At 32.4% G+C, this 15181-nt stretch overlaps 1 protein-coding gene across 1 annotated transcript in view; it reads right to left on the bottom strand.

Annotated features, from left to right (window-relative positions):
* The window catches only part of LOC105620672 (nuclear receptor coactivator 7), an 83013-nt gene that overhangs the window by 55088 nt on the left and 12744 nt on the right, over window positions 1-15181 (bottom strand). Inside the window, exons 2-3 of the mRNA XM_012202161.1 lie at window positions 4520-4588; window positions 3294-3400 (exon numbers count right to left, since the gene is read on the bottom strand). Coding sequence (XP_012057551.1) covers window positions 3294-3400; window positions 4520-4588 — 176 coding nt within the window. The remainder of the gene's footprint in view (window positions 1-3293; window positions 3401-4519; window positions 4589-15181) is intronic.

Raw genomic sequence — 15181 nt, 5'->3', positions numbered from 1 at the left:
CCGAACCTAAAAACCGTAAACTAAATAGACGAACTACGTACCAAATAGACATCTATGTCTTGTATATCGTCGTCGTCTCTCTCTCTCTCTCTCTCTCTCTCTCTCTCTCTCTCTCTCTCTCTCAACTCTCTCTCTCTCTCAATTTTTTTTCTCTTACGCTTTTTCGCAGAAAATGATCATCCAGAAAAATAAATAAAAAATATAGCCCACTACATATAATTGGTAACATTAAAATATTAGCAAAAATTAGATTATTCATATAAAATATACGAAATCCTCGCCGATAAATTTACTTGCTTTAAATTAGTATAATTTGATTTAATTTAATTCCAATAAATAAATAATGGTTAATAATAATAAAACAGTTTAAAAAAAATTACTTTCAAAATTCGTTTGATTAATACGCCGCAAACAATGATTGTAACTTCGAGCGCAGAAGGCTAGATGGCGACCGGATTATTTCGCAGACGTGCAATTCCACAGACGGCTGGCGCGAGTAATGAGATAAATTTCTAACGATAGTTGGAAACAATTGTCTCTTGGTGAACCCTCCTTTGCTATTAGAGCCACACCCGCATGCATATGCACGGCAAATGAGTCAAACCCAGATACCAGCGCGAACTGGTATCTGGGTTGCTCGCATACTTGAAGCGGATTTAATAAACTGCGAAATCTAACTGTCGAGACAGAATCTAAATTTTCGTGGCAATTTCGTATTCACGAAATAGAGCGCGGCATGATGACGCCAATAGCGATTTGAATCGCTGCATTCAAGTCCGTTCTTTGCGCAATAAACGTAAATATAAGTGTAAATATAAAAATCTTGAATCTTGTGCGCGTTATTTTATCAAATAACTGAGATGTCAAATAAATTAAGGCTATGGCATACAAAAAATTTAAGCAATAAGCAAATCAACATTTTGGATTTGCTTCTGTTTACGTTATTGTCTTATTTTCTCTACTACGATCGATTCGTTTATTGCTTTTTTTTCTGTATGCCATGTGCTTTTTATAGGTAATAATAATACTAATAATATTAATTTACAATAATAATACTAATTTACAAGTTTTGTGCAAGAGCATAATATAAAGACTGTTTTTAGAATAATTTTCGACGCTAAGCCCGAATTGAAATATTTTTATCAGATCTGGTTTTTGAGATATAAGAAAGACATTTTTTACAATATACAGTGAAGTTTTATTAAAATTAAGAAATAAATCAGAAGTATTAAGCGTTCAATTTTTATGTTTTATATGATTTTGGATCGGTTTGACGTATTGGAATTTAACAGCAGTTGTTTAACATGTTTTTATCCTGTTACTTTTGAGAACATGATAATATTTCTTAATTCTGATGAAAACCTTATGCCTTACTGATCAGTTGTATTCAACTTATTCGGAAGAAGTATTTATCTTAAAACTGACATGCTATCTTAAAAATTTGACCTGATGGAATTTTTCTAACGACATTCGAACTCAATATTTCAAAGTACTTACAGTATTTTTATTCAAAATTCCAGGTAAAATTAGACAATTTAAAAAATGCAATTATAAAATAAATTAGAATGTAAGTAATGCAAACAAATTTTATATTGTAAATTAGTAGAAGATAGAAGGAATTTCACGAAGCTATATCTATCATTCTCTACAATTGGAATCATGAAATTTGTATGTAGGACAATATAAAAAAGATTCTGCAATAAAGCGAGCTACTCTCTTCTGTTGAGAATTGTTTAGTAATGTCACCTGATTTTTTAAATAAAAATTTGCAAGACTCAAGAATGTACGTGAATATACGAACAAGTGTGTGCCACTTATTTTTAATCAGTTGTATGTCATATTATAGAAAAAAAGATATTTTCAGAAAGAGAGAGAAATACGTAAAATTTCAAAAATTTCTAAGAGTATCGATAAAATTTTTCTCTTTGTAATTTTCAAAGATAAAAAAATCCCCTGAAAATTTCCAGTTTTCCATATTTTTCTAAGTAATAAACATTCTGAAGTAATATCTTCTGCCTGAATTATTCATCCCGATTAAGAGAGATGATTCTTAGATGACAATATATACTATCATTTCATCATTTGTTTGTAATCCCATCGATCTGTTAAGACCAGATCAGAGAACGTTCCGTTTGCCGAAACACTGTTCCATTAATTACAACAGCACTTTATCTTTAATCCTGCGCGTCAATTAGTCTTCATTAAACTCTCGAGCTATGCTGGATATTGGTAACGCGCGTCAGTTCGAAGTATACGCGAGATAGGGCGATCGATCACACGTGGCACTTGTGCCACTTCGAGAAAGTAAGTCAATGTAACTCGCCCGAGTAAGGCTGCGCGCGGCTGATTCGTCGAAACAGCCCGGGTCCCTGAAACCTTCATTTAGCATAGATCGCGTCATCATCAGCCTCTCTAATTCGCCTACCCGTCGTCGGCGACGTCACCCGGAACTTCCGCATCGATCGAGTGCGTGAATCCGCGCGCGACATCGACGAACATGTTAAATGATCTTTGGTAACTCAGCGAATCAAATCGATCATTGCTATAGAAAGAGCACGTGTCGTACAATGACGTATTGCTCGAAAATAAAAAAGACAAATTGCTGTAGCCACTTAATATTAAATTCTTAATATTAAAATTGTAATATTAAATAGTCTGAATATTTTCAAGTTTAATATTGAATTAAATGCAAATGATTTATATGAATTATATGTCTAATGCCCATTTCTAAGAGCGAGTGTGGCAAAGCACTGATCTGCTATGTTAGAAATCCCGGATTCGATTCCTGGTAAAAAATATTTTTATACGCTCGTATCTCCTCTCGGAAGGAATCCATCGAGAGTATCTTTTGCCAAGAACGCTTCTCTAAAAATTTCATCGTTCGGAATCGACGTTAAAAAAATGTAGGTCCCATATGATTGTGTACAACCATAGGCATACGAGAAATGTCACCACATTCGATCACGAGCAACAGAACTAAGAAGAATGTCCGTTCTACCAATGTAGCTTAATTTTAATCTCAGTTCAACTAATTCTTCATCTTTTGCTAGTTCTAAGAATTTGACAAACATGAAGAATAAGTTGAATCAAGATTAATCTACATTGATAGAAAAAGAGTATAAAAGATATACCATTTACGATTTTTTAGAGACTAAATCTCGACTCTTTTCTAAAATAATATGAAATCATAATATTCGCGACTAAACGAGATTTGTTCCATGTGATTTGAATATTTACGCAAAATTCCTATGCGATTGTTTCAATTGTTTAATAGTGTAATAACATGTACTCACCTCTCGAGAGTTTATCCACAGATTCAAAACGTCCTTCGACCTTGTTCCGTAGAGCGTCCAAATCGAAGGGTGCCGTAAATCCATGATCCACACTACGGCTCTTACTCCTGCAATAGAATAAATGTAATTGCTAATTAGCTTTATTCTCGTTTATATCTCGAGCTCGTTGCACAATAAATTTGATTAAGTAAAACGAAATCTGCTGTAAAGTAGATCAGAGGAGAATGAAACGATTAGAATGTCGAGATCCTCTCTACTCCAGACCGCTTTTAAAAAAATTAAATTTAAATTTCCTGCAAATTTCACTCCAAAAATATCGATTTGTCTAAAATTTGTCTAAAAAGTCATTTGAACAGAAAAAAGAAAAAAATAGTTGAAAATGTGAAATGAAAATGATACAAAATGAAAACAAATGCGCAAAATTATCGGATAATGAAAAGATATTTGCAGTTTACATTCCCGGAATGGAATCAAGACGCTTGCACATTCGGAAATAGAGTCAAGAGAACTCGTCGACTTACTCTTGTGGGATGTACGCGGGACGTTAATAGTTTGGCGTGACACTATTTGTAAAACGTTCAGCTCAGTGGAGGCAATCTCGCGTAGCCATAACAAAACGCAATTTCACGATGCAACGAACCGTGCATTGTGCAGGGTCTCCATAAGTCGCGTCTATGAACGCGTGGCCGACAAAGATAAAGTCCAATGAAATTCCTGCGAATGGGTCTGAATAATACGACATAGTGAAACGTGAAAGAAAAAAAACAAAAGAAACAATCGGAGTGAATGAAAAAAATCGGTGAACGAACTTGCGTTATGTCATAATAATGACATATTGTTGTAAGTTATTTCTGTTAAGTTTCTTTTAGAATTGTTTTAATTTTTGTACTTTTCAGAAACATAGAAATTTTTTAATAGACATCAAAAAAGAGACGTGTAATTACATAAATTTCTTTTGCAATCATCTTACGGCTAGATTTATCATCAGTAAAGAAAAAAGATGTTTTCAAAAAAATAAGATTCTACTTCTAAATCTTGGCATTCTTACGTGCTTTTTCTATGCAATCTTGCGTGCATTTTTCTAAAGGGTACACAATCATACTACATTCTAAACATCAACAATTATAATGAGATAATATCTATTTATAATACTTAGTTCTTACTGCTGAAGTCCAGAGAAAATAGAGAAGTGATGAGATGATAACGTGCATATGTATTTTGCATACCTGACATAAGACGTCGAGAGATTTTCCGTCGATTTCGAGGTTGTGACATCCTGAGAGAAACGCCTGGACCTGGGATGCAACAAACAATCCAAAACAAGGATGATGAAAACACATGCAATCTACAACGTGCGCAGGAGCTTAAAAAACTAAAATCAATTAATTAAATTGAAAGAAAAAGTAAACTGCAGTACGCTTGAAAAGTAATTTCTATATGTGGAAAAATTATTTTCCACGCAGAGTACTTAAAATATTTTAACTTTTCGCAGAATTTAATGAGCGACCTTGCGTGCTTGACATTTTAATTCGCACTGTATGAACATGCAATTTTTATCAAGTATAGCAAATTTTTCACAGTTTTGTATATGTGTTAAAATAGTATTAATTCATCACATTTGTTTGTAAAACAAATTTTTATTTCTTTTAAAATTTCACTGAAATACATGATAATTTGAAATTCTTTTCTCTTGTTATAAAATTTAAAAATATACCGTTAATATAACGGCATTACTTTTTTTCAAAATATTCACTCTTTTATAAAAACGTGTCTTCGATTTAAATAAAAAATTCCACTCCAAGCGTACGGCAGGAGAATTGCCAAATTAAAAACAAGCGTGGGTGCAAAAAGCAATTCGGCAAGAGTCTGACGCTCGCAGTTGAAAATAAAACATTCTGAACAACAAATCGAACTAATCGTCAGAAAATTAATGATCGTAATGCATTGTAGCACTCTAATGGATGCTCATGCAGCTTTGTTATTTGTCGCAATCCGTGCTGTGGACAACAAGTGTTGTCTATGTCGTGCGCGTAAATCACGAAAATGCAATTGCACTTCATGCGACAGTAGCCATACTCGATTCGCTCAATTTGAAAAGTAACATCTGCGCGCACTCCCGCGCACACGGGAGGCTGCGACGCTCTTCCCGCACTAATTGTATCCGATAAATTTTAATTCAATTACATATTCGACTTGGCTTAGCGGGTTCACTCGTTACTGAGGAAGAGCTCCGAATTAATGATTGCTATAAAATATCAGAAATTCTTTTCTCGAAACAATACACTAAACGATACACTAAAAAAAAGATATTTATATCAACAGTGTTATTTTAATTAAAAATAATTTTATTAATTCAATAATAATATTAATGAAACACATAACGTTTTAAAACAAAAGCATAATGTATTTGTTTCATTAATAGTGTTATTGAATTAACAAAATTATTTTCAATTAAAATAATCCTGTTGATATAACATTCTTTTTTCAGTATATTTGCATTTTTTGTCCAACAAAATATGACTTAAATATTTTATTGTGAATTATTCCAAATCTGATTCAATAAAAAAATTTATATCTTTTTTTACTGTGAATTAAGAAAATTATTCATGAAGGCTATTATACAACAAAAAAATAAGAAATATGTTTGATTCATAATAAAAATGTTGATTCATAATAAAAAAAATCGTTTAGATTAATTATATGTTCAACTTTCTTTAAGGATTTTTTTAGAGAGTCATTTATAGAAATAAGAAAAATTTTATGGACTGAATAATCATTATTTATTTTCATTTGTATAAAATAAAAAAAACATGTTTTTATATTTTTTGCTGACAAATAATTCACAGATCGCAAGTTGAACATCACTATTTATTTAGGTTTAGAGAGATTATTCTATAATGCAATGTTTCACAAGCGAGTGGTATTATTCATTAAGTGAATAATCGAATTATCCACATTATCGATGAATTAAACAAATTGGATTATTTGAAGTAGTAAATTTTGTTTAATTTAAGAAAGTTTCTGTAGAATTGTCTCGTTTAGCGCTGTAATATTTAGCAACTCGGTAGAAACTCGTAATGTAAACCAAAGGGCGCGCACGTGTACACTAAACAAAACTGAGAGAAAATATTTTATGTATCGGAAGATATAAATTCAGAACTTCGCAGCATATATTTGAATATAGAGACAAAATAATAATGTACAAAATATAGTACTCAGTACCTTCGGATGTGATTCATTTTAATTGCTCCGACCACACATATACATTTCAATTGCTCCGACCAAGAGCTTCGCAATTTGTGCAAAGTTGGATTTTACTGGCGATTAGGCAGCATAAATTTGCGTTAAATCGTACGACGTTATGTCAATACTTAGCCGTCGAAACAGCCTGAAGGCAGGCGAAATTAATATTACTGTGACATTCCGGAAAATAAAATAAATTGTCGAACAATATTTAATTAAGTGACCTAACGCGCGTACCCTTTTCACCGGTCCGGGTAAATATGAGCGGACAGGTATAAATAGTTATGGCACAATTTCGATGGCTCTTGTTTACGCGCCCATTGCTTTCACGCTCGGGCAATATACTTCGCCAAAAAACAAATATTTACGTAACACTTCGCGATATGTCGTGAGTTATATTCGCGATTTTCCGCGACGGGGGCTGAAAGATGGCACTGAAGTATATATTTGCTGAGGAAATACTTCATAATTACGCGATAAAAAAATGCATAGCATTATGTTAATAATGCATTATGTTAATAATGAAAATCGCAGTGAGAGAGAAGGACAATTAATAAGCCACTATACTGCGAGTTCTCAGCCATCGGAGATATAAATAATAAATTCGTAACCCAATCAATCGACCGAACTTTCGATGAAACCACATAACCGCATGCTGAAATATTTACTCGTTTATACGCAATATCGATATTTTTAATCCCTCTTTGAGCCTGAACTGCAAGCTTATATCTTCCTACAATTGTTTACATTTCATACACCAAATTTATCGCAATCAATCTTTGAATTTTTTTTAATTAACAAAACCTCGTAATTTGTTCGAATGTATATAATACGAATATTGGGTTGTTCGGAAAGTTCGTGCCGACTAACCTATATAATTTAATAAATGTATACTAAAATTTAAATCTTCTCAATTTCGTTTCAATTTTCCTTCAACATCGGCACGAACTTTCCGGACAACCCAATATAATACGGATAACAAAATGAAGAAATTATACAATTACAATTTCACAAAAAATTATATAATAAATAATTTAAATCCCAGTAATATACCTAATATTAATCGGTTTTAAAAATACTTCTTCACTTGTTTCAGTTGTTACTATATAATAACAGCGCCTGGAAGTAGGCAACTGTGAACAATTGCATGCATAGACATCGATTTTTTTGCAGGCGCTTTTCTTTCTTATTAAAGTTCCCTCTTTCTCATTATAATTTCCTTATTATATAATTTCATTCATATACCTATTGACGTAAACAGTGGCGATGATTCAGACACGGATCGAGACGCGCCAAGACGTGTGCCCCAAGCTAACATTAAAATAATATTAGACTAACGAATAACATTAGAGTATTAATATTAGATATTGCCACGTCAACCAAAATTGAAAACAAAATTTAAGTAAAATCGAAGCAGAATTATTGCCACAAACTTTGATGGACATTTCATTTTTATTTAAGATTTTTTTCAATTCTCCTTTTAAAAAGCTTCAATTTTCGAATTTATTAAATATAAACTTGGAGAGAAGAACGACAAATATATTTTATATCGATCTAATATTTATCAGTTACATACATATTTTTTTTAAACTTTTATAATTTTAAATTTTGCATTTTTTTTAACTTTATAAACTTTTCATAAATATTTTGATATAAGTAGAACAATAGTCATATGTGGAATACTATTTCAATAATAATCTCAAATACAATCTTAATAAGAACATTATAATACTATAATAGTACAGAATATTCATTTCACGATAAGCTTTTCTAATTTATCATCAAATATGCGAATAATAAATTACAAAGGAGATTTTATTTAAACTAAGGCTCTCTCTGTTTTTTCCTGTGGCTAATTTCCTGTGTGCACTTTTGGAACTTAAAATGAGATAGGTAAATATTTAATATTTGACGAAAGCGAGAAAGAGTTTTAGTGTAGTGCAGAGTTAAAATCAGAATTTAAAACAACAGCATAAAACAATCGCATTTGAAAACGATAAAAGTTGTATCGCTAAGAAAAAAAAAAAAAAAGGGAGAACTGCTTTTAATCCACACGAGCGCATTTCAATCTATTCGAAAAAGTTTCATCATGATGGCTTTACTGTGAAAGTTTACGTACACACACTTCAGCGACGATACAAAATGGATAGTTGATTTGCGAGCAATCGACAGTTAGCAGTTAATAATGCAGAGTTTCGGATGACCTCCTTACGCTTGAACGCGACTCAAATGGCTCGAGTTACGTGTCCGTGCGGTAATCCGTCACCAATCACAGTATGCAGTTAGTAATGGACGGTACCTCAGTTCCTTGGTACGTGCACAGACGGCGTGCAATTTCCCCCATTCCTCAGCTATCGGTCGCGACGGTGAGCTGCGTGACCGAGATCACGCTCGTCGATCGGCGCGGACGACGAGGTACTTCTTACATTCACACACGATGGAATTAGGATCGCGCATCGACGCGAACCATCGAAAAAGAGAAAGGTGGCATGAGCACGCGCGCGTGCGAGCGAGCCATTTCGACATTTCCTGCGATAATCGCGCGGCCGTATTCCCCGGTGCGGCATCGCGTCGTTGCCCGGGTCTCCCGATGACTTTTAATCTCTTCCGACAGTTGCACGCGCGTCACGGGAAATCTCCGTGGGGAGCCTCCTATCCTCAATGACGAAATCGCGAGGGCAATTTATCGTCGAATGTTAATTGAGGCAATCGTGATTAAGATTAAACGAACTGCTTAAGCAGAATCGCTGGAATTGTTTCTTAACACGACGTAATGTAATCGTTTATTTCAATGAAAGGTAAATATATCGGAGAAAAAGTTTCTTCATATTTTTTAAAAATGTATATATAATATCTTAGTCAAAAATGAACGAAATTTAAATTTAAAAAAAGAATTTTAAAGCTTGAAATCATTACTTTCGAAAGATTATTATATTTTTTGAGCTTTTGTGAGCTTTGGTAATTTTTACATTTAAAAAACTACGAGCTGAAAAAGATAAAAAATTTTCTTTTCATTTTGAGGGTCTCTCACGTGCATAAAAAAAATTTACGAAAATTTTCAATTACCTATCGTGAAAGCTTTGAAGCTTTCCTTACAAAATCAATTTTTAAAAATGTTCCCATGACTTTTTGTTTGTCCTGAGTTATTCGCGCGTTAAATAAAGAAGTATTCAGACTTTGATTCATAACTTCGATAAAAATTTTCATACCGCAATTTAAAAAGAGATTCTTAAAGCTGAAACTTTGCTCTAGCGAATGATATAATTATAATGAATGAAATTTCGCAACAAATGAAAAATTTTTGCAAATTTTTTTTAAATACGAAGAAATTTTTTCCCCGATATTGAGAAAGAAAGATAAAAAAAGAGCATTTGAAAAACGCGATTGAAAAATGATTGGGAATTTTGGGCGCGTCTGCATAATGATTAAAAAGAATATTATGCATATTTTAACAATATTAAGACTAGACAGGAAACTTATATGAATACATCAACTAATTGTATACTTTTTATTTTTCTTTTTCTAATATCTTATCATTTTTCTTTTCGAGAAAATATATTGTCTAAATTTTTCGGAATGAAATCTCACTTCAAAAGAACTGAAAATTGAGCCAGCTTTGAAAAATGAGTAAAAATATTTTCGCTCTTGAAAACAATAAAGGTGATAGATTTCCACTCTTTATAAAGATGAGATTTCATTCTTTTGAAGTGAGATTCACTCCAAAGGAATGTCACTTCTTTTTTTGGAATGACTTCATTCCTTGGAGCGACTTTCACTCCAAAAAATTTAGAGAGTACATTTTAAATATGTAATGTAAAATCTGCAATTGTATTTGAAGTCTACTATCTAGAACATCGAAATATTGCATATTGCAATTCTAAGACCAAAATACTACGACCAGAAGACGTATGTTGTTTAAGAGTATGTAATATACACCGTGTGTAAATACACCGCTCTATCACGAAGTTTTATGCGCGAATTGATTTTATTGTCTTACTATCGTATTTCATAAAGCCACAACGCCAATCAAATTGGCAAGATGGGGCATCGTGCCAAAATGATTTCCTTTCGTGATACATCGCGCCGCTTAACGTCTCGAATCCAAATTGAACATCTGATCCGAATTAAATTCGGCGTTTTACCGACAAGATTTTATTATGCACGTTTGTTTCGCAAACATGAGCATTCGCAGGAAAGCTTTTATTATTCCAGATATGTATTATTATTATTGTTTCCGGAGAATTTGCAAGAATCGCTCGTAAGATTTTATACGGGCAATAAACAATATTCCATCATGGAACTGCTACTGCCCCAACGATAAATGCAAGCGATAATCGCGCCATTACTTGTTTTTTTTTTAATGATACGCAGCACGATTGGCTTCGTAAAGTTCCTTTGTGATGAGCAAATCAATCGATATCGTTGTGCGTATTTCATAGCTCAAGAAGCAACTCGTATTATTGCGCATCCGCGTTTCTCCATTGTGTCTGGAATACATTATCATACCTTTAATTATTATGATTAGCATTAAAACGATAAATTGTTGGTGTTTTAATGATAGGATGGAAAATATTTTTAGTTGCACTTATGTTTGTAAGGCTCTAAAATCCGTCTCTTTGCATCAGGTACGAAGAAAACTCGATAAAATCAAGATGAAAATTCCCCCGTTCTCCGTTAACGAGCTACTAAAGCAAACACACAACATCGGTGTTTCCGTTAGGCAACAACGCGAAGAGATGTTCTTCCCCATCGTTGATTGACTCGTTTAACGATCGTCTCGGAACCGCAAGGATGAAATTTGTTGTCCTCGACAACAATCGATCGATATCTACGCCAAACTCCGTCACCGGAAGACAAACTTTACTGAGGAAAGAGAGTAGGGAATACGTGCGTGTACCTATGTCTGTGTGTAGCAATCAGGTTGTTCGGGAACAATGTTGGCCACCGAGATGGAAACTCTGCTGACTGTCGGTGTTGTTTTAACGAGGCAAGGCTCCGGGAATTCGCAAAGGATAAACTCGATTTGTGCCGCCTCGTGTGCCACAAACCGCGTTACTTTATGACGTAACCTCGCCCATATAATATAATCGATGTAATGTACCATTTGGTACTGGAGTAGCGAGATCGAAGCTGTTGCGGAAATGTCATTCGAAACGCTGCTCGCTCTGGGAATAAAACTGATTGAAGTACTATGTCGGACATAAAGAATATCGCTAATATCCTAGTTAAAATAAAACATAAAAAGCACTGAAAAATAATTTGGAAAAGATTATACAGAGAAAATGTTAAAATATTTATTAAATATAATCATTAGAAGTTTCTATAAGAAACAAATAAAATGTAAGAACCTTATAGGTATTTGCCTTACTCGCTTGAAGACGGCGAGAATGAAGAAAGATTAATTGCAATTAACGATAATAATTATTCAGAATATACTTCAAGTGCAAAATAAATAATAACAAACTTTAGAGTTCAATAATTTTTAATTATTTCCAATCTGTTCCTAGAATACAATATATCCATTATTATTTTCTAATACACTTTAGCAATTTTTTTCGTCTTACAACAGACATTTTAATCGTCCTTAATTTATATCGGTACAGGATTTTTCTTTTCCTCATTTACGAAAATTACATTACCTGCCGTGACTCAAAAGAATGTGGAAATTCCATAAACGGAGATCCAATCGTATAATATACTATTGTGTTCCTACAAATTAAGCGGAAATGCCGACAATCATAAACGGACAAAAAGAGGAAATACACAATGAAATTTTATTCTCAATGTTTCATTACATCAAAAATTTAACTTGTACTTTAAATTTTATGCAAGAATTAAAATTACTTCCAAGAAAAAAAAATTACAGTTTTATTGTATAAACTTTTACGAACATGTATAAATATTTCAAGATATGTCTTAAGAAACACGTAGAGTGTAAAATCAATATTTAATCAAATATTCTCTTTGTTTCTGAAATAAAACCTCGTACGTGCTAGGTATAATAGGATATAAATACGAGTAAATAAAGAGAGGAGAATTTTATTCGAATCGCGTTTCCTTGGTGTGTTTCTTGATGGAAAGCTAGATGCTTCCGCTTCAAAAAAAGCATGAATAGAGGTCATCTAGCTTCCGCCTAATTGATACCTTCATTCAATTAATTCAAGAAAAAATACTAAACGAGGTTAAAACAACATTCTTTTATTAGTATCAACAATTGCGAAGGTCTAAGAAAAATATCATTATAAGAACTATTTCATCATTTTTCGGACTAATAAAATATTTTTCTTGCATCATATCATTTCCTGTTACTAATTCTCTCTCATGTTTATATATTTTCTAGAAAATGTATTATGATAGAGAGAGAGAGAGAGAGAGAGAGAATATAATAAATAATTAATCAATTATCACATTATGGTATAAATAAATAAAATTCACAATTAGGCAATTAATTAATTAAAATTCTAAAATAAAAATATATAAACAATTATGCAATATCGATATTACTTTATGGTATATTAATTAGATAATTTTTAATATTTAGGAGACATCAAAGTTCATTCTCTTTTAAAGAAAATTTTAAAGGCTTATTGAATCATATTATGGTTTGCCTTTTCACAGCTATACTGTGGCCGTAATTGAAAGACAATGTAACTTAAAACGTGAGATTATGTACACGTATTCGTAACGCGTACGTCGACATCGTTACAGGAATTTAAACGTATGTATCATTGTACAATCGTTGCACTTTATCTATCTGCAGCACCATATACGGTGAACAATCCTTTGAGACGATTGCCAATCGATCGGCTTATTCGATGAGCGTGATTTCCGGTCGACGGCCGTTTCATATTGTCGTTAATTAAAGCCCACCCGCCGAAACTGTGGCCTTTACCATCGAAGTCTAGCCGTTAATTCGGAATGGCAATTAAACACAGAAATTAATTTTCTGACTACGTTTTGTGGCGGGCCAAGCATATACTGTGATATAATCATCATAGTAATTATAAATTCATAAATTATAAAACCACAAACTCATGTGCCGCGTACTCGTGTGCACATTATAATGATGCAAATTGCTATAGCTGTGCAAAAAAAAAAAACAAAAAATTAATATTTTTCTTGTGCATTAGATTCTAAGATACGAAGTAGTCTAAGTAGTCGAAGTAGTCTAATTGCGTTTGCAAAAGATTTTTTTTATCTTCAATTTTAACTTAAAAATCATCATAAAAAGAAAAATATTTTTAGCTACAATAATATACCTTATTAATAAATAATTTATCATATTTATTAATACATAGTTTAACAATTAATAGCTTTATGTGTTAAGGATATTATTATATAAAAAGCATAAATTAAAAAATTTATTTAATAAACGAATCTATTTAGTAAAAGTGACACTAATTTTAGAACATCACGTATTACTTTACACATAAACATGTATGCTTGTCGCACGTGTCTCCGATTACGTTACTTATTAAATATACAAAAAAAAACAAAAATTAATATTTTTCTTGTGCATTAGATTCTAGGATACGAAGTAGTCTAAGTAGTCGAAGTAGTCTAATTGCGTTTGCAAAAGATTTTTTTTATCTTTAATTTTAACTTAAAAATCATCATAAAAAGAAAAATATTTTTTTAGCTACAATAATATACCTTATTAATAAATAATTTAAATGTACTATCGAGTTTTCATCGTACATTAATAATGTTGGTATAATATATAAAGGTGAATATAAACCACAACTAAAAAGATACTTAATTAAATAACATATAATTTTAACGTCACGTTTTAAGTTACAATCTCCTATTTCGATGATACCTACACATAGAAAAGATTGTATAGAAAAGTTCAAAGATCATCGATAAGTTATCTCGACTTCTATAATTGATCAAATAAAAATTTAATAAGCTCATAAAGATCCTTCGTCTACAACTCTCGAATTATCACATCTCATGCCACGTATCGACCGCAAATTCGTGAAGCGACAATCTTTTAATCTCTCTTTTGAGCTCATCTACGAATATCATTGAACAAATAATCATTCATCGATTGACTCATACTTTCTATATATCTATCTTGTTAATCGGCGATATTTAATCGTAACTTCCGCGTGTAAAATAAGTAAGCTAAAAGTGAATGTATTACGATGTATGTATAATCAAGTTATTCGCTTTCAATTTTTTATACTCCGGAAGAACAAAATTTCACTATTCGTTTGGCACGTGTAAAATTTAATCCCTAGAATCCACTCGAATCCAGCCGATTTGATCGGCTAATTATTTAAAAATTTGATATTTCTGTTAAACAAAAATCTTTCATTATATTTCTTTATATTATACATCGTGGACTCTTGTAAAAAAAATTATGTGTAATACGGGTTCACGAGAAAAGATCTTTTTCGCATTTGTTCAAAAAATAACAGCGAGACAAATGGAAAGCATATTAAATCCTGGGAATAATTACATCATAACCCAAAAATGCATGTCGCAGCAGTAATAAACTCGTTCGCGTCGGAGGTAGAAATCACACGAAAAAATTTGGCCATTTGACTATTAAGCAACGACAACAAGTAGCTGTTGGCGCCTTCCACTCGACGTGCCGTCTCGCAGTTGACGTATCGGTTGCCAAGAATTCTCGAGATACA

This window comes from Atta cephalotes (assembly GCF_000143395.1).
Source record: "Atta cephalotes unplaced genomic scaffold scaffold00028, whole genome shotgun sequence".
Lineage (NCBI taxonomy): Eukaryota > Metazoa > Arthropoda > Insecta > Hymenoptera > Formicidae > Atta > Atta cephalotes.
Note: the sequence above shows the minus strand (reverse complement) of the source record. Positions and strands in the feature narration are given on the sequence as shown.